This window comes from Acanthisitta chloris, unplaced genomic scaffold (assembly GCF_000695815.1).
Source record: "Acanthisitta chloris isolate BGI_N310 unplaced genomic scaffold, ASM69581v1 scaffold7135, whole genome shotgun sequence".
Taxonomy (NCBI): domain Eukaryota; kingdom Metazoa; phylum Chordata; class Aves; order Passeriformes; family Acanthisittidae; genus Acanthisitta; species Acanthisitta chloris.
Window position 1 is genome coordinate 1 of NW_008672017.1, and position 21,014 is coordinate 21,014.

General features: G+C 36.5%; 1 protein-coding gene across 1 annotated transcript in view; it reads left to right on the top strand.

The window, feature by feature from the left end:
• Positions 1-1,750: 1,750 nt before the first annotated feature.
• Positions 1,751-21,014, top strand: part of POT1 (protection of telomeres 1) — a 53,255-nt gene continuing 33,991 nt past the window's right edge. The window contains exons 1-7 of the mRNA XM_009074339.1: positions 1,751-1,873; positions 3,454-3,526; positions 4,925-5,016; positions 8,703-8,813; positions 10,658-10,705; positions 11,838-11,952; positions 20,516-20,646. Coding sequence (XP_009072587.1) covers positions 1,751-1,873; positions 3,454-3,526; positions 4,925-5,016; positions 8,703-8,813; positions 10,658-10,705; positions 11,838-11,952; positions 20,516-20,646 — 693 coding nt within the window. The remainder of the gene's footprint in view (positions 1,874-3,453; positions 3,527-4,924; positions 5,017-8,702; positions 8,814-10,657; positions 10,706-11,837; positions 11,953-20,515; positions 20,647-21,014) is intronic.

A 21,014-nucleotide genomic window follows, 5' to 3' on the forward strand; every position in this document is an offset into this window, starting at 1 on the left:
AGGGCTCTGCCAGGCACTGACTGGTCAGGTTCCCTGGAGTTGACCATTTCCCAGCCTCTGATCTGTGTCCGGGACAGTGGTGGACAATGGTGTCTCGAGGTCTGGGTCGCTGCAGGGGGATGTCGTTCATTATCTGGCAGATGGCTCTGCAGCCAAAGGGTGTAGGTGGTGGTGCCTCTTTACCTCTGTTAGCCGTAGGATTTGGGTGGCAGACAGTGGTGCCTCGTTATCTCAGCGACTGGAGACACTGTGTGAATCAACAAGCCTTGAGGCAAACAGTCCCTGGGTTGCTGTTTTCAGTCTCCTTCACCAAGTCCTCAAAGCCAGGCAAAGTCGAAACAGACATTTATTAAAGGTCCCTTACACAGTCTCTATTGTTTTTGGTTTTGTTTTTTAACTGCTCATCCTTATGAATAGCTCTGTTTATGCCACTTATAGGCTTCTGGAGCAGCAGAGTCTTAAAGTCAGTCATTTGAGAACTTATTTTAGCTCAGTTGCTCTTCAGGTATGTTATGAACCCCTAGGACAGCACTAATAATGCTTCACGTATATTTGGGAAGCAAGTACTCTCTCAGTTGTTTTTTTTTTTAATTTACTTTTATAGCCTTTAGAGCTGGATACTCCTGTCTGTGTTTTTTAATTTCGGAGAACAAGAATCTGGGAGCTTCAGTGGTTAGCAGTTAGAACACATGACCTTAGTGTTCAGGACTTAGTGAAAGGAAAGTAATTGACAACTAGAGAAATAGTCATAATTAGTGAAGTCTGGTATCTTTGGACGCTGGGCTGACAGTAAGGTAGATTTTTTAGTTTTTTCTGAAGAATAAGGTATGTTTTAGAAGAATATCTCTAATATTGCTGACTGCACCTAGATGCATTGTCTTATGTTTATAACTTATGAACCAGTGTTCTTTCCATTTTACAGTGGCTTCCCAATTCCATTTAATTACAACTGAATATTTTGTAAGAATTCAGTCTGCCTAGTCCTGAGAAAGCCCTTTTGAACTGAAATGGAAATAAATTTTAAGCTGGTTTTGAATAGAATTCTGAGTTTTCGTGTCCATTTGAAAGTACTGTCACCAAGAATTTTTGACTTTTAGCATGGTGGGAAAAACAATAGACAACACAGTCATGCATTTCTTAGCTTTTTCCCGGTGCATTCCATGTTTAGCATCTGTAGATACCCATCTTGTTTTCTTTGTTATTTTTTTTTATTACTTGATATATTGGTGAAAATTTTTAAATCTGTACGTAAGCATTTTTTGTTCATTCTGAGCTGGAATGACAGAAGTTTTACTTTGATGCAGCCAAATTTTGTTATAGGGAAACAGTCGAACACAGAGACTGATTATCCATGACCTTATGCTGGGGAAGGAGTCACTCAAAGTCTCTGCTTGGTTTTATCTGCATTTCTGTACAGGAAATATTAACATTGTTTATATTACCCTTTGCATTTATATGCAAAGTAATAGTATGTTGCCATTTGTGATGTTTTGGAATGATTGAAAAACCAAGTAATTTGGATGACTGCTTATTGCCAAGGAAATATTACTTTCTCTCTTCTTGCTCTTCGTGGGACTAAGAGATGAGGCCAAACCCTCTGAAAATTCTTAGTCTTACATAATTGAGCTTTCTTATTATGAAATAGATAAATATTCTCCTGAGTAAACTGCAACTTTCAGCAGCTCTTAATTTGAACAAGATGAGTTGCTTCAGGACTCTTGTTTATAATTTTTCTGTAGATAAAGCAGCTATGCCTGTTCAGTTGTTGAAGATCACTGAAGGACAATCTGAGACTCCACTGCCAAGCCATTTGCAGAAGAAGGATTTGAAACATTTGGAAGAAGGCTGTGATCATGCCGACAAATACATTCAGGTAACTGATTAAAGAAATTTCAGCTTACTTTGAAATAGCTGTTATATTTGCATGGCCCCTCCATATTCTAGTTCAGTCAGTGAATTCCTGCAACTGTGTCTTTGTGTGCATCTGTTGCATATCTTTAATCAGTGCAAATGTATGGCCTTGTTGAACATTGTTGCATATTGCTATTGCTGTCATAGTTTCAGTCCTGTCCCTTTCTTTTTTGTTGTCAGAATGAAATTTTATAAGAGGTTTTCTTTTCATAGTTTCTAAACTGTGGACTGTGCTGAAGGCTGTGCTGAAAATGGAGGGAGGTCAGGTGGTATTTATTTTTTAAAAAAAGTAATAAGCACCTCGGTCCTGTTAAAGATCAGATTTAAGAGTAATGACTTCTAAAGCAATTCTCCTTTCATGTATGAAGCAATGCAATATCCTAGAAAAGAGGAATTTGTAGCAACTACCAACATTGAGATACAGTTAATTTTTTTATCGTTACCAAGTGTGCATTTATATTTTACAGTAATCCCAGACAGATTGGAAGTACCATCCTGCTGTACTCATGAAATGCAGAAGTATTTTTTCATGCCTAAAACAAGTATTCTTTTTAAAATGCAGTGTCAGTTCTTAAGGGTGTTCTTTTTTATCCTGTTTTGCTTTGTCTGTGGTTCTGAGAATCCTTTAGTCATGCCTGATGCTGATGTGTCAGGAGATCAGCATTAACCCAGGCTTGCTTTCAGTCTGTTGCCAAAAAAACAAGGGAAAAAAATTAAGGCAAGCTAATTCCATAGAAAACCTTAGGTGGATTGAATCCTTCAAAATTGGCACAAATATTTAAAAATATGAGCTGAACTAGTCTAGTGTTTTTCTGCATCCTAAAAACGTTTTGCTTCCCCAGCTGTATATTCCCAGTTCCAGCTCTGATGCTTGTCTGACCCTGTGTTTGAGTCCGTTCATGAGAAATAAACTGGCAGAAGACTATCCATATTGATGGGGAGAGCAGCAGTTTTCTGCTGCTCTCACACTCTGGGTTGGTTTATTATGGTATCAGAGAGATGCCAGGAGTATTGCAATTAGGAATAGCAAAGGAACAAAACTGCCCTTTTTGGAAGCAGGCAGCAGTTGAGTGTGAGGTGATTTGATTGAGAATGATCCAACCTCCCTTAGGTCTTGTAAAGGAACAAATGGACACATCAATAACCAATGCTGCTAGGAAACATGTTTTTTATTCCTGTGGGTGTAGTTTCCTCTCCCTGTTCACCTGTAGGATATATAGGCTTTCCTGCTTTGACAGGCTGTGTCTGTAAGTGGCCCTGATGTGGATGAACTGGGATCCTTGTTCGAAGGAAATGGTGAAGCAGACAAAAATGGATTATAAATTACAAAGCAGATAAATTGTTACCATGCAGTGCTATAGCTGATTGCTGAAAGGGAAAGTTTGTAGGATATCTTTCTAAGACTTTTGCCTTATGCCTCAACATATCACTTAAATTTTGCCTTTTTTAGCTTACAAATGTTCCAGCTGTTATCAGTGTTTCAGTAACTTAGAGGCATATAGTCTTGGTTCACAATATTTGATTTTGTTTTCTGCTTTTTAGGGAGTAGCTGTTCTTTCCTACCCATTAATGAAACTTGGAGATGGGACAGACTTTCTCAAGGTTGTTCTTCAAGGTACCCAATTTAAGTATACATTTTAAATTTATGGCATTACATCACTACTTCTTGCTTGTTTAGTGTTCAGTAAAATGTCATATCAAAATACTCTCAAAGAGTACTAAATCTTGGAAAAATACCAGATTATTTTAAACTTATGCCTGGTAAGTTAACAGGAACAATGCAGTCTTTAATATAGACTTCTTGTTGCGTAATCTTTTAAAATACTGCCCTGGAAATGTATTAGCTGTTTGTACAGCTTTAATAGTGTGTTTTCAAACTGCTTATCATGAAGAAGGGCTAAGAAAATTGCATGTGTAATAGTTACCACATAATGTATATAGCATGTACTATGTAAAGGCACATTTAATATAGGTCTGTATGTTGATTAGCAGCAAAATATTTTCATTCTGTTTTAATCCTAGCAGTGTAAAAAAATGGAATTTCACCTGTTTACTCACATATTGGAGTATCAGTACATACATTAACACATTGAAATACCTAAGTTGTTAATTGTGTAATAAATGGGACTAAAAAATATGTTCCTTTTAAGTTTAGAGCTCATTGCTCCCTCTAGCCAGGAAGGTGGAGGATGTCATTTGTCAGGAATCTGTTGGATTCAAGGAGATTTCCATTTGCTTCTATTTCATTCTCAGCTTATTCCTTACAGTGGCTAGAGAAACATGACTAGGTCCGTGTGAGCCTCCTGGTTGCTGAGACTCAGCAGCAGGCCTGGGGGTGTAGGTCCTGCCTGCTGATGCCGCTTGTGACTGCTGTTAGCGGAGGTGAATGAAGTAGATGGGACCTGAGTCTGTTTCCCTGCTGGTTTCAGGGTTCTCAGAAGGATGCTAAACCTCCCTGAGTCTTGCTAATTTCACCTGACTGTTCAGAAGGGGAAGGCCTCTCTGCACATTCTCCACAGGCTGTAAACATTAAGTTTGCACATCTGAATCATTAGTGTTGTTTTTGAAACAGTAAAAGGTAGATAACTCTTTTAAAACAACAACATAACTTCTGCTTCAGTCTTTCTAGAAGGTTATTAATTGGTATGTCTGTGTCCTGGAATATTTTCAGTTTGCGAGTTCTATAATAGGCTCTGTGAAAAATCAAATGTGACTGGGTAATATTTCCTCTAACACTATACTCTGAATTGTCCAAGTAGACATCTTTGTCATTTCTATTTAATGCACACTGGTGTGCTGCATGTGCACATTTTACACGGTGCTCTTACGATGAATATTCTGACCAATATTTCTATAGTTATCACATAAAAGCACTTGTTTAACTTTGCAAAAATTTTCTGTTTGTAGATTAATTGAAGTGAAAAGTGTAAGACACTGTAGATTAACTTGTTTTGGAAATCTTTTCCCACTGCTGTATGGTGATCGAAATAATTTCTGCTTTGTTTTTTTTTAGATTTGGATAACTTGTGCTCACGGATCAACAGCATCAATATTTTAATATATGGGAAAATGGCAGAGGATTGTGCAAAAGTTATGCGCCATGGGGTAAAAAAACCATACATATATTATTATTTTAGGAATTGTCTTTCAGAGATTCTTGTCTTGACTTTGTCTACCTGTCATTTAAATTAGAAATAGTCTCTTCAGTCCCTTCAAATCTATAAATATGAACTAGAAAAATGTATTTACAAATGTAAATTTTTTCTAATGGTAATATTGAAATAGAGCAATTCTTTTTGTCAGTGCTGTTTACCTTGCAAGTAAAGGATCATGAATATGGATAATAGAGAAGTCATCCATTTATGTTCATATTTTGCCATTTGGTAAGATAGATTTTTAGAATTAAATTGATTTAAAAGACAAGTACATTGTATGCTATTAAAAAAAAAAAAGAAAACCCCAAAACGATGCATGCAGTTTTCTTTATTGGGTGGGTGGTGGTGTCTTGCTTGGTTTGATTAGCTCCAGGGTAAAGGAATTAGGAATTTGACAAGTCAGCCTGTGAGTCTGTGAAACTGTGTGTTGCAGCTTAAGAAGGAAAACAACATAAAAGCAATTACCTTGACTTAATTTTTTGATTAGATTGCCTGTCAGTTTTCTGACATTTCAATATTAGCCAAATATCAAATTAAAATTAGTATATGATACATTATGAGCTCATGTTTGTCCTATTCATTTGTGATATGAGTTCACACTGAATCATAGAATGGTTTGGGCTGGAAGGCACCTCTAAAGGTCATCCAGTTGCAGCCCCCCTGCCATCCCTCACTACATCATGTGGCTTCAAAGCCCCAAAGTAGCGTTGAACACTTGCAGTGATGGGGCATCTGCAGCTTCTCTGGGCAAATGTCACTCTTTATACAGATTTCTCAGTTCCACAGAAATTTGACAGTGAATCCAGGATGGGAAGTTCTTGAACTAATTTACTAAATACGCAAGCTGCAGAATATTTTTAAATTCAAAGAATAAATAAGTTTTGTCCTGATAAAAATACACATTTTGAACAAGTCAATGAACAACAATTAGAAAGATTAGTACTGAAGAGCTGAGTAGGAAACCACAACCCACAGGCAACAGCCCTTAGACAGCCAGAGGTCACTGAAATCAGAATTCGATCTCCAGTGAACTGAACCTTCATGGTACTTTCCACATGTCTCAAATGAGATTTTAGTTTTGGAAGAATCTGAATCTGGGGAAACAGAATGATTTCTGAAACTAGCAGAGTTGCAGTTCAGCAATCATGGAATAGATCCCAAAGTTTTAGCTGTTACAGAATTACTTCAGTAAGGTCCAGTACTCTTTGTTTACTGCTTACAATTTCAAACTTCAGTACTTTGTAATTTCTTTATCGTTCTTGCCATACTGTAACAATTTTAGCTAAATAGACTGGGGGGAGGAGCAGGTTATTTCCAAAAATATGGATAACCATGTTGTCTCCTGAGTGTCTTCTTCTGTAATAGAATAACCATCAGGGGAAATACTGCCTTTTCTGTATTTCACACCTTTTGAATGAGAGGAATAGGATTTCTTGTTGCCATGTAAAAATATTGGTCGAATCTGATAGTTTACCTGTATGTGCAATATAATGCTCTTCTTTTGACATGAAAATCTACCAATCGCCATAAATTGCTTTGATTCCCAAGCCAATAATGAAAACCTCTTAACTAGAGGTGAAATGGAAGCTAATGCTTCTTGAAAAATAATACAGCATTACATTTCAAAGCACTGTGCAAATAGACGAATTTGTTGCACATTTAAAAACTGCAAGTCACAACCTGTTGAAGTTGACTGTGAATTTGTAAGAATATATTTTTTCTTCCTGTAAAACTAGATTTTGAGGTTAGTGCTGTTTGGTTTTCCTCTTTGAAATGGTACAGTCGTTTCACAAGTTTTTTTTTAATGTCATACTACACATTACATATATATTATGTGAGAGTGATCACTAGTAATCTAATATTATTCACAAAAATGTTTCCATTTATTGTCAACCTGTGTAAAGGCTGAGTCTGTGTAATTCTGAAGTTCCTTCCGACACAGGTGAGCAGGACAAGTCAAGTCAGCTGTACAGAGTTTCAATCCTGACTCAGCAACCAAGTCCCAGCCCATTGTGCAGCCTGCAGTCTGATAAAATGCTGAAATGGGAATAATGTATAGCCAGGCATCACTTTTTAGCTGAAGGTTGATTTTGCTCTTGAAAGAATACCCTGGGCAGCATCAGCAGCAGTGAAAGGAAAGACACACACTAATACCTGTTTTCTGCAAAATTGCTGAGTTTCTTAAAGCTTGAGTTACGTGGTTTTGTAACTGAAAGAATGAAACAACTTGATGCATGTATGTTAGCAGGATGGTGTGTTACAGGTGCAAGGAATACTGCATTGCCTAGTTGTTTTGACACATTTTAACTTAGCTTTGAGTATGACTTACTTCTAGGTGACATATTTTAGTCAAAATATACATTGTATTCCCATTTGTGACACTACCTGAAAATCGCCATGCCCTAAGTAGTTTCAGTGTGCATTAAACTGTCTGATTACACTTGCATTTTCTGCAGAAATATTTTCCCTGATGTTTTAATAACTTAATATATCAGTGTCACTTAATCGAGGAGCCGTTCTTTTTATTGCACAAAACATTAAGGTTTTGGATCTTAAATCATTTAGAGTAGCATTGTCAGGTTGCTGAAATGGCAGAAAAAAAGAGCTGTCATAGTGCAATATTTGGCTAAAGCTGTCAGCTTTAATCAGGAAGCTCTTTTATTTGTTGTAATCAAATAAACACATGAACAAAAGTCATTCGGTAAAAGTTTATGGAAGTGCTTTTGGTAGAAGCTTGAATAGAAATAGGGTTCCAAGTCTAATATGGTTATTGAAACTGATCACATTGGGATAGCCCTGCTGCACAGTTCTGATAGCAAGGGAGCTGAGTATAAAGGAGCTTTACATTATATCAGATACCTTTTTTATCACCTCTGATTTCCTAAATGTGTTTTACGTAATTTCTATCTTCTCCTCCTTCATTTTTTGATTTAATTTGATGACATTGCTAATAAAAATATAAGCTGCTAGGACTGGAATTATCTACCTTTAAATCCTCCTTTTCTTGTTCAGTTTGTGGTGTGGGAGTTAACAATTGTCAGAATGTCAGGAGTGATGCCAGAGAGGTTTGTAATGTCTCTTTTGCTACCAGAAACTTACCTATTGATTGACTCACCTTTTTGACCTTTAAGGAAGAAACTGGAAGATGTTGGTCCAACCAAAACAGAAAATATTTACAAGGAGAGTTTCTCCAAAGTACACCTGTAACTCAGTGAGAATGAAGCTCCAAGAAAAGGGTGTTTTCTCACTGCTGATCCAATGTGTGACTTATTTTCTACCTTGGTTAAGCTTACCCAGAAAGGAGTCAGTCTTAGTGGGTTGATTCTCTTGCTTTATTCAGTGTGAATCTTCCCCTCTGGCCCTTGTCAAAAATAGCAGTCAGTCCCAGTAGCATCAAGAGTGTGAAAATTTTAGCAGAATTTGAAAAAACAGTGCTTGCTGGCATTGTTTCAAAATATGAATTCTGTGGGCAGAAGAACTAAATTTGGAAAATAAAGACAGTTTTTACAATTTGTTCAGGAGTTTTGTTTTTTCAATACCTTGAGACTTTAGAGTGAAATTTCACGTCACATGTTGTTTAAATAGAGTATATGATACAGTCTGTGTAAGTTTCTGTTTATTACCCTGTTCCCACAGGACATCTTCGTAGTTGCAGGATTTAAGGTGAATAACTCACCTACAGCCAGAGAGGATGGTAGACATCGTTGTCACCTGGAGGTATCTGAAGAAGCTGGATCTGCCATTTATGTACGTGTGTACCCAACTTTTTTCTACTTTATTTTTTTTTCCAAATACCAACATTAACATTTTCCTTTAGAGTAGAAAGTCATGATAAAATCTATTAGAAACTAAGATGCTGCAGATTGCTTGAGCCTGTTCATCAGGAAACAATCAAGACACATTTGAGTGTGTGTGCACTTGTGCTATTTTATCATAACCCTAACCATGCAAGACCCAGGTTATCTCCCAGGTAAATTACTAGTTGTTGAGTGCAGAAATTTCACTTTAGTTGGCTTTAGATAGATTCCTAGAGCTATTTAAACCACTCTTGTGCATAACACATTTCAGTAGTGCAGACAAGGTAAATATGAGAGTGGTCTCAGGTCTATTATTTTTTTGTTTTCTCTGGTCTATGAGTTTGCATTGCTTTAACTCACATCATTAGTCTTTGCCTTTGAAATACATGGATTACTAGTTTCTAAATTTTTTAAAGAGAATTGTGCCTCTTATTCCTGAGTAAAAGAATTGGGTTTTTGTACTATTCTCATATCAATGCTGTTAATTTTTGTCTGTATAGTTGTTGTGTAATAAAATTTAAAATTTAGGAAAAATGTTTTTATATTTAGAAAGGAGTTTTTATTTCAGAATTGATCTCTATAGATAATTAAAGCTTGGCACACTGCTCAGTGAGAAGAAAATGATTTAAAATGGTAGTTCATGCGGTTTCATGACATTATCTATTGATAATGATGATATATAGGTAGAGAAAGTATGTTTCATTGAAGATAGTAGATAGCAAAACTGTGCCCTGAATCTGAACAAGTGTGTCTAAACTAAACAGACCTAAATTTTCGGAACTACTTGAGGCATGCAGTTGAGTATTGGTGAGACCTCATGACATACTGTCTAATCCCAAAGAACATGTGCAGCTCACTGAGTGCCCGGGTTGTGCTGGAGAGGTGTCTGTCTCATCACTGACCACAGAATGGATCTTGTGGCACTTACTTTACTGACAGGATCTTTGGATGCTTAATATTAATACAAATGATCAGACTTTTTGTGCGCTTCACTTCTCAGACTTTCCCTTTGGCTGTTTCAAACAAGTAAATGGAAGTAAAACTAGCTTCAGGAATGCAGCTGAGGGTGGAAAGCAAAACCAGATCCCTGGCAGGAGTCTGCCCTGCTGCGGCAATGCACAGCTGTGACATGGGACCCTGTGTCCAGCAGACAGGCTGTGCTGTAACAGTGGGTTGGCAGCTGAGCCCTGTGTTTCACATACAGGGTGGGTTTGTGTTGGCTTTTCGTCAGATCACCAGTTGTAGGTCTTCAAAAGACCTTACACTGAAGCTGAGTCTGGCTCCTAAGTATGGCCCAAAAGGCTTAGGAACTATCTTTAAATAGAATTTATCCCATTCTGGTGAATTTGCCTTGACCTTTTGTTTTCAATTATTTTTCCCTTAAAGGAGAGTAACAAGTCACTGAGAGTAGATCAGCTCTAGGCACTTACATGCACAAAACTTAAATCCATTTAAGTTTTATGTTAAGCAAGTAGAGTTTAAAATTTGGGGGTTCCAACTTCCAAATGCTACTCTATTAACATGACCTGACTTATATTCAACTAAGCGTGTTCCTACTTTAGAAAATGTTTGTATTATTTTGAAGTAGCTCTCATCTGAGTGTCATTGCTGTAACTATTCTTCTGTAGAATAAAATTTTACTAGATTCAGAGGTGATTCACATAGCAAAAGTGTTTGCTGGGCTGTTTTGTATTTGCTTATAGTGTTACATTTGCTGTAGAGTTATCAAATGTTGTTATATTTGCAGTGCCTTAAATTTTGTCATCAGAAAGTTTGCTGTTTTTCTTTCTGCAGATTTACACTAAATCAAGAAAAACTGCTGCTTCAGAAACGGCATCTATGGTTAGTTTCTATTTGGGATATTTTTAAAGCCCATGAGTCTAATGCATGTAAATAAGAATGTAGGGAATTAATTTTCTTCCTGAGAGAAAAAATTTCCTAAGAAAGAAATTAACTTCCATACTCCTATGACAGCAGTCATTTGTTTAGCTTTTAATTTTGCGAATAATATACCTGGAACACAGAATAAACTATGAAAAAGTAGTACATTTTCTATCCTCATAGTATAGTTCCCATCTCGATCTTCAAATAGGCTGCATGTTGGTTTAGAAAATATGAACTATTGTTCTGAATAAGATTGTATGATTGTGCTTTAAAAGAAAAGGTGAATCGTCTTTTGATTTGAAATCAGACTTCATGTGCTGGTCTTAACATTTGTTTCAATTGCTGTTTGGAACAGGCCTTTATGTGTCTAAATTAAAATTCTTCAGGAAAGAGGATTTTAAAGGCACAGAAATTGGTTTATGAAATTTTATTGTTGTTTATCATGGTGTTAAAGATTCAGCACTGAAGATGATAAAGCTTGGTTTCATGTTAATGACATTAATTTTATTAAGAGTTCCATTTTTTCCCCCAGTATAGTAACTGAAAATGACAGTCTTCAGTCAGTTTGGCAGAACTTACATTCTTTAAAAGAGTCTAATCAGCATAGATTACAATCCTAGGAGGTTGAGAGGAGAATAGTCCTTGAATAGTAGAAGCTAGTCCTTAATTTCTTTAATCCTCCAATAAGTGTGCTATATTAATTGGAGGACCTGCACAGTGACTGTGAGAGGTAAACTGCTCCCTCCACCCAAGGCAGTGATTCTGTGCAGTGACACTGCCAACAAGAAATGCCAAATTTTAATATTTATTTAGATTATTTATTATAATGACTTCTGCTCACCTGGTTCATGTATTAAAACTTACTGGAACTAATTGTTTTGTTTATTGTAAGGAAGATGCAGTTACAAAAAGAAATGTCTTATGTGCTTTCTGAGTCTAGAGTGAATAAGATACAAAGAAATAGATAATCTTTATTTTCTTTTAAGATGAAGTAAACATGACTGAGGATGACATGTTAAAAGACAGAATTCTGTGTGAATGTTTGAATAATTTTTTTCTTCTGTTTCCTCATTTTATCATGCCTTTCCAGTTTGTTGCACCAAAATATGTGTATACTCCCCTGAACCATCTTAAAGACGGAACTATAGTGAATTTGTATGGTGTTGTGAAATTTTTCAAACCTCCATATATCAGCAAAGGAACTGGTATGTACTGTAATTCAAGAGATTTTAAATCTTCTCTTCCAGACAGAACTATTGTTACTATGTTTGTTAAAAATCAGCCAGAAGAACAAATTCACATGATCCTTTGACCATGGTTCTCAGGTAACATCAAGGAAATTGGTGGGTGAGGGGCTGGACATGAGCTGGCAATGTGCAATTGCAACCTGGAAAGTCAGACTGTATCCTGACCTGCATCCAAAGCAGTGTGGCCAGCACGTCGAGGGGGGGGATTCTGCCCCTCTGCTCCGCTCTGAGACTCCACCTGGAGTACTGCATCCAGCTCTTGATTAAGCAATAGAATTTCTTATTTGATTCAGAATTAATCAGAAGTATTTCCTGCTTATTATAAAGTTACTGTGCATTTTAAAGTTGGGCTTTTTCTCCCTTCTAAATGTATTACTAATCAAACAAAAAAGAATGGATTATGATGGTGATTTTTGATTTTTATGGTCTTAATTACACATGCAGGTCCCTTAAATAACATCACTAGCCATGAATTTGTCTCCTAAACACAGGCATTTTAGAACTGAGCATTAAATCAGAACCAAGAGTTAGCAGCTTGCCTGCAAAACCTTTTGTGAACAGATCTGTGTGATTTTTACTTGCTCAAAACCTGTGAGCAGCAGTCTGAACATGATGCACTCAAGATAAGGCAGAGAGAGCACAGTTCTTCCTCCACCTTCCAGAATGAGGTTTGCTTACAGTTAGATATCTTGAAACAACTGAAAGCTGTGCAAACATGATGGTACACCCCAAAAAAGTTCCAGGCCAACTAAGTTTTGACTAATGTTTTCATATTTTGAAGAAAGCAATCTTCAGCCTTAGTTTGAATCAGTTTAGTATGTGAGTGGGAGGAATGTCTAGGAGGTCTGTGCAGATGTGTGTCTGTTAGCTTCAGTATGTTCGGCTGAACTATACTGATACACTCTGCACTGTGGACATGCTTACTTGCTTACATTTGATGCATGTGGTATTGTTGTAGTTAAACAGATGTGCTGGCATTAAAGACCCTATTGGCAGGAAATACTTGCTCTCACTTGTAGGTAAAGTGTGGTGTCACTGTACTTGCAGCTCAAGTTTGGTCCAACTCTTGCCCCCAGGGAAGACAGCACGTGCATGTGCTGGTCTCTGGGCTGTCACACAGCAAGTGTCAGCTGTACTGAAGGCAGCTACCAGCCCAGCCAGCAGCTGTAGTTAAGTTATGCAGAGCAGCATAGGATTTTTGAAGAATATATTAGATTAACTGGATCCACAAGCTAATGAATAGCTCTGGGGAAGTCAACAGCATTTTTACATGCTGTCGACTGTGTCCACAGAAGAAACAGTATATGGGCAGTGGTAGGACTCTGTGCTCTGGTGTCTGCAGGACAGAAGTTCTGTGCTTCCCATACAGTTAGTTGTCAAAATAAATTCCCATTACTGTTTCTTGTAGCAGTTGGTATGGCTTGCTCCTAGCAAACCTTTCCGTTCCACATTCTTACTCAATGTTGAGCAGGCAGTAATGTTCCCCAGAATAACTCTGAAACATAAAATCGAGTCTAAAGAATACGGGATAATCAAATTTAAACATTAGCATTTAAAAATAGTTGTAGTCATTAAGTTGGGAACTGAGCCAGTAATGGTCCATCTGTTTTAATAGCAAATACAGTGTGTGTGTTTGGGGTTTTTTCCCCTCATGAGACTAAATTAAACTGAGTATTATCAGATTCTACATAGTCATTGATTTACTAAAATTATAAATTGCAATTTTTAAAAAGGATACATTGCTTTGATTGGTTTATATAGAAAAAAGCAAAGGGTAGCTGTTAGAGAAAGGTGTGGAAAAGTTAGATGTCACAGCTTTTCCAGAAAATAATTGGGTTTTGACAATAACATAGCCCAACAAAAGCAGAAAAGTACAAATTCCAATTGTTTTACATTATGAATGTTACAACACAACAGATATTCCTAGATGTTAATGAGGGGTAATGGTAAGTGAAAGTACCTTCAGGAGCTCAGTGCATTTAGACTAGAAACAGAAAATTTGTTCTGACATCTAAATAGAAATGCAAATATTCATAAGATACTAAATTAATTGTGTGCATGTTGGCTGTGAGCATAGCAAATGAGGTTATATTGCTAGCTTAGATGCAATAGTAATTAAAATGAGTCTCCCCTTAGAGCTGAATACATATGGAACTGTTATGTGATTTAGCTACAGTTAATACTTAAGTATCAATGTAAATACAATGATAGCAGAGTCTTTACGCTTTTTCAAATAGGAGGGCCGAATTTAAAAGTTAAACACTTTATTTGTGTGAGATCTTACCACTGGTAGTTCTTCCTGCTTCGTGTGTCATTTGTCTATAAAATACTTCATTGTGAAGGTGCAAGGATAGTCTAGACCTGTACAGAGAAGAGAACAGTATCTTGTATTTAATGCAAAAGATTGATAAATATTTTTTGCAGTAGCTGCCAGGCAACATCTGTTTACCACTGCAGAAAGCTTCTCAAAATCTTCATTTTGTGGTGGTGTCTGGTAACTGCTGCAACAATCCAGGATATTGCCAGTGGTGAATAGAGGTTTTTTCCTCTTGAAAAAATATTGTAGGTTTAAGACTCAGGCTTAAAAACAAATAAACAAACAAAACAAACCCCACAAAATCTTTTAAAGGTTTTGTTTCCTTTGTTCACATTGCTGACAAGAAAAAGACTAAGAAGGGAATTAATCACATATGGAAAGGACTACTTTTACTTTTTGAGTAAATCATAGAAGGGCAGTTCTTGAAAGATCTCATGGTTGAGATTTGTCATTTGTCCTGCTGCTTTAACGAGACTGGGAGACTTAAGACTTTGAACATCTTACTTAGACCAGCCCTGATTGGCTGTCCTAATGATTTCCAGCATTCTTTCCAGGTATGTAAAACCAGTGAAGTTAAATGCACTGGCTTTGAAGGTAGTATGTCTCAGAAAGAGCTAGGACAGATTTTTGCAATGGAGTTGTCAAGTTAATCACTTCAATTTCATAAGTAATAGAAATGTAACAGGGAAAAAGTTTATTTGTTTAACAACTAGTCCTGGCCTAGATGCCATTAATAACTTCCCTGTATATTTTCAGTTGGTATTATGAAATGAACCCAACACAACAACATCAGTGGAGAATAAGGACTCAGTTTGAAGTTTCATGTTTATGAAGATAGATGTAACTCACTTGCTACTTTATAATGAAAATGTCTGAAACAGTTCTAATTGATTTGGGGTTTAGTGTAAAAATATTCACTAATCAGTTAAATATTTCAGTGTTGCTTTTTGGGTTGTTTGCACAATCCAGAGTGAATGTCTGGTTGAGAGGGTGCAGAATGCTCAATGATTGTTCTGAATTCCAGGGCGTGTAATGGCTTTCCTCAGAAAGTTCCATAGTCGCGTTAGATATGGCAGAATCCTGCACTGATGCATTCTCTTTCTGACACTGTATTAATAGAACCATATAGATGTAAGCTGATACCTGCTGGGAGCCACTGTACTTAATCCATATAGGTCTTTATTCACTATATATAGATGCCCTGAGATAGAAGATGCTGCTCCTTCTTCCATATATTAAAGCTAAAGGCTGAAGCTTTGCAATGTGTTCCCACTGAAAGTGGGCACCACTGGTGTGGTACTTAGATTAGCCTTGTCAGTTTATCTAATCTGTAATTAAATCTTTTGATGTTCTATTCCATTGTTGTATTAGATGTATGTTAAAACACTGATGGATGAAATGAGTTTTCAGTATGATCATACATTATTTATTCCAGAGAAAGTTGTTTTAACAGCACTCTTCAGCTCAGGGCATGTAGTTTGGAATGTCTGTACATGGGTACTCTGTTCTGAAAACTGTCCAAGGAAGTACTTCAGGTCCTGCTTGGTACAATAAACAGTGGGGATTTTGTCTGCCAGAAGATCTGTTGGAGGTGTTCAAAATTATGTTCTAGCTTACCTTCCCCAATAGCTGAAGAGTCTTAAGGTATTTTAAATCTTTTATCAAAGTTCATTTTCTCCTCTCCCCCCTCCCTTAATGCCAAGGACTTCTCAAGTGTTTAGCCTTGAGATTTACTGTAAAAACAACAAATGTAGCAGAAAAAGAGGCTCTTTGAAGTGTCCGATTACAGAGATTGTGTTTTAGGACATTACAGTGTGATGCTGCTGCTTCCTCAACTCTTTCTGTTTTTTTCATTTAGATATTAGTCAGTGTGTTCCGTAATTCAGGGAAGAATTATGGCAAGAAGAATCCTTGCTGCTGATTAACAGTAATTCATAGGAATAATGTCCTGTTTTCTTGGGGAAACCCTCACCTAGCTTGTTCTCTTAAGTATATGCAGTATATTCATATGTCACATGTTGAATTGAAATCTCAGCCTACCTACACGTGCATGTGGATTGTGACTATTTTATTTTTATGCAACGTTTGTTAGAATAAAAATTAATAAAGGGTAGCATTTTCAGAAAGCACAATTCTAAAAATCAGTTCCAGGTCAGCAGTTTTACATGCCCAAAATGCAGCTTAAGGACCACAAATCAGATTCTTAAAGGTATTTTGAAGCCTTAAGTTTTATTTTTATTTTCAGTCTTTGTTTGATCTTGAGCCAAGTTCATCAACATTCTTATCCCAGGGTTTACAAATGATGGCATTAAAGCATCTGTTTAGCCAGATGCTTCTGATAGTTTTTAAATGTTTGTGCCTCTTAAGTGTATCACCATGTTAGAAGTAACAAGCTGTAGTAAAACATCTTCAGTTGGATTCTTTGAGGTTGTGTTTTGGGCTTCTGCAGTACATGTTTGTATGTATATACAGATATATATATATATACACACACACATGCATAGGAGTGTGTACATTTATGTTTTTCTTCCTTCTTGTTGAACATGTATAGCAGATTAGCTGGTTCAGCTGCTTGGTGTTAGTACAGACACTTGTGTATTGAATGGCCTCAGTAATTCTGGAAAACAGTATTAATGTTTAGTTTAGTTTTGAAGAGAGAATAATTTTCTACAATAATCTTTCTTTTTTGTGTATGTTAAAATATAAGAAACAGAAGGCAGTCTTTAATTAGAGTCCTTAATTGCCAACAATATTGCCAAAAACCTTTTTATCTCTTTGCAGGGGGAAGTTATTGGTTCAGGATAGTGAGTTTTCCACTTAAATGCTAGTTAGAAGTACATATGTGATTGCCCAGAAGGGGATTTGTAGTTCGATCAGTGCTTTCCACCTCAGCAGTTTATACAAGCATATTTGTTAGGCACTGCTGCAGTCGTTGGTAAAACTGAAATAAATGTTTAGTCTAGAAGCACTAAAGAATTTGTTAGTCCTACAACATCAGTAACTACTAGTGTGGAAAGCTTTTGTAGCAATTCTGGTTTACTCGTCATGATGACTTAAAAATAAACTTGTGCTGTGGGGTTTGTTTTTTTGGGGGTTTGAGGTGTTTTATTTTCTATATCTGTGGAGTGATGCTGGCTTTCTGAGCATGCTGATGACTGACATAACAGCCCATAAAGGAGTGGAAATGCTATGGCATTTACAAAAGGAAAGCTGTAACCTGAAGATTAAACACCATTGTCATAGTGGAGGAAATTTTAGCTTTTCTATGACTGTTACAGAGCCACTAAACATTCACATTTCAAAATATTTAAAGTCAGGACCTAGAAGCTTGGAAATTATCTTCTCTATGTCATTAATGTAACCTTCTATTGATCACCAAATAGTTGTGGAGTTTTTAAAATAAAAATCTAAGTAACAAAGCAATTGTAATTTTAAAGAGCAGTAGGGACTAGTCTGCATCACTCTGTACTTCATCGAAACCAAACATCACTTCTTTCTGTGTTCTCATAAACACTTGTTGTGAGGTGTTCCAGGCATCCTTATGGATAGCTGCCCATGGCTGGTTGTCCCTCACATGATGTTAAGCCTGGGTGAGAATACCACTTCCTAATAATTAAGTATATTTAAAAAAAAGAGGTGCAGTTTTGAGTTCTGTGCAGTTTCTGTTGAAATCCAGTGAATTTACTGAGTCAATTTAGTATGAAAGTAGAAAGCTTTCTGTTATAGATTGCTGAGCTGTACATCCATTATGTAATATTTTAATGACATATTATTACAAGTAAAACTTACCAGTGGTGAAGTTTCCCTTTTAAAGCAAAGTTAATCAGTGGAGTAAATTTATCTAGTAATGGAAAATTGGTTCCAATAATTTATTAGCATTGTAACTGAGAAATTTTGCTTTGTTGGAAAGTATATTGAGAAAAATCAAAGGTTTGCTGATTACATTTTTTATATTGTTTCTTATAACACTGGGACAATATTTAAATTCATCCATTCTGTTTAGAGTTTGACTCATTATTTGTGCAGAAAAGTGAATTCAGTCACTGAACTATAATGTTGCTATGGAATTCACCTTCCAGCTGGAGAAGGAAAGACAGGTGGCTTCTTAATTTTAACCTTAAAAAGGACTTGCTGGATGAGGTGTTCATTAAAAGGAAATCAGTCTTTATGCCTTGTTCCCAGAGACCTCTATTTTCATTAGGTTTACTGTAGAAGTGATATTTTGAGGTGGTAGTTAAGGCTGTAAGTCTAAAATCACAGAGACAGAGAATGTATATTATGTAGAAGGTGTTCCCTGACTGTATAAAGCAAGCGTAGTATTCTATACTGCTTTGACTAGGATGATTATCAGTCTCATATGGGTGTGCTAATTGTGCAGAAAGTGGAGGCAGCTGCATATGTACGAAGCTGACTAGGTTGTATAATCACAGCACCAAAGAGTAACTACAGTTTTAATGTGGAATGCTTTTATTTCATTCTTGATCTGATGTTGGATTATATCAGTGCACTGTAACATGTTATCCTGTGTCCTCAAAGGATTATAAATATAATGAACCATATGGGTTTTTCTTCTTAATTGCTCATTTTGCTCATATTGCTTTGCAGCTGACCAGATAAGTTAACCTCTAGAGCTTGTGTCCAAAGAAACACAACAATCTGTCCTTGGATTACAGTAGTAAATGCTTGGAGTTTTGTCAGCCACTACTGGACTTCACTCATGTGATTCCTAGCACAGAATGTCAGAATAGGCACTATGTGACTCTGGATCTTGTGCCTTTGGTGTGAGTGTGCAAATGAGTGATGCTTAGCAACTTCTGAGTGCAATAGAAGATAATTTATTCTTAATGAGCCTGTGTTAAAATCTTGGGGAGGAACAAGAGTAGTAGTTTTAATGCAGTCTAATGTATCTGTCTTCATGTTTGGTGAATCTGTTCACAGAGTTTACATATGACAATTGTCTTCCTTTGATTGCCTTCCTCTAGTTATTTTATGTAAGGCAGATCTGTCAGTTTTAGCAGACTGATAGCATTCTCCTTCAAAGCTCTCTAGCAACAACTAATGTGTCTGCAACTTTATAAAATGCATGATGGAGATTTTATTGCTTTTGTATTAGCATTATGACAACATTGTTCAGTTCCCAGATATGGAAACTCTGGTTTAGCGTCATTATCACGAACTCCCTCATAGAATTAGAGCTAAGGGAAGCTGTGGTTTTTCGTCATTGGATTTTTTGCTTTTTTGTTTGGGTTTTTATTTTTGAGAGTTGAAAATGTGTCTGTCAGGTGCAAAACAGATTTGACTTTGGGAATTTAATTCATTGTCAGTTAACATAAACATTTTATAACTTGCTCAGGTATTGAGAAACAAAGAAGACAAACATTTGAATGCTTAGGGGAAACACCTTTCTTCTACCTTTCCAGGCTCAGCTTCACTCCAGTCACCCTTTCTTCCCCCTTCCAAGTCTCTACTTCCCTTACTGTGGTTGCAGGTTACACTGTGTCTCTTGGGGGGACAGTGGGTTGTGCATGAGAAATTTAATGTTTCTTTGTGCTGTAAGGTATCACAGCTCACACTTCTGTAAGGGAAATGGAAAATACAGGTTTAATTTATGTTGTTTGCAAATACTACTTTATTCTGAGCAGTTTGTATCTTGTTTTCATAGGTCATTAATAAAGTGAAATTCTAGGAAGTCTAACTCCAAAAGGGTGCATTTCAGATTTTTGCTGTAATTTCTAACTACCACTGTGTGACTGTATTCTTGCATATTTTGGTGAAGTGAAGGATATGTAATTTATGCTTTAATTTGCCTATAGAACTTGTAGAACTCCTTACCTCTTCAGAAGGCAGTGCAAAAATAAATCTTTGAAAAGCATTGGATTGGATTGTGCACCTGCTTCTCACTTTATAGTGCAAGTAGTTGAAACCTGAATGAACAGCATGCCTGTTGCAAAGAGAAGAAAAAAGGTTTGTGGGTTCCTGGCTCACAGATTAATCACACATTTCATTTTCAGGTTTTTGGGCTAATGATCAGCAATATGGGGCCACACTTCAGTTGAATGATATTATAAAAAAGTTAACTTTGAAGAGTTACATATATCATAGCAGAAAAAAATTGGCTTTATGGTTGTTCATCTCAATTTTAATATATGTGTGTTAATAATTCCATAACCCTATTACTCATTCAGACCCTTCTGTATTTTACAGATTATTGCTCAGTTGTAACACTTGTGGACCCATCAAATGTGAAGTTAACGTGCACTCTTTTTAATGGAAATCTAGATTCCCTGCCAAAAATTTACAAAATTGGAGATATTGTTCGATTTCATAGAATCAAGGTACGTACAAGGATATGTGGGGCTTTATGTCTTGTTTTTCTTTAATGAGAGGACCACAGGAATAGTTTAATGCTACATGTACTGAAATTTACACTTGGAGACATTGGATAAAGCAGATGGTTGATAGAACAGCTATGGTTATGCTATGGACCAAAACTGAAAGAAAACTATGACATTTTTTTCAACAACAACAGTATTTATTAAAGTAGTTGACAAAAATCACATAGTAATATTTCTAGATGAACAGTGTTTAACTGACATAAACATGCACAATTTATTCCTCTTCAAACTAATAGGAATGAGGAATTTCCTTAGGGCTTCTGTTGTGGAGCAGTTCTGATCAGCTGGAGGGTTACTCCAGTAAAGGG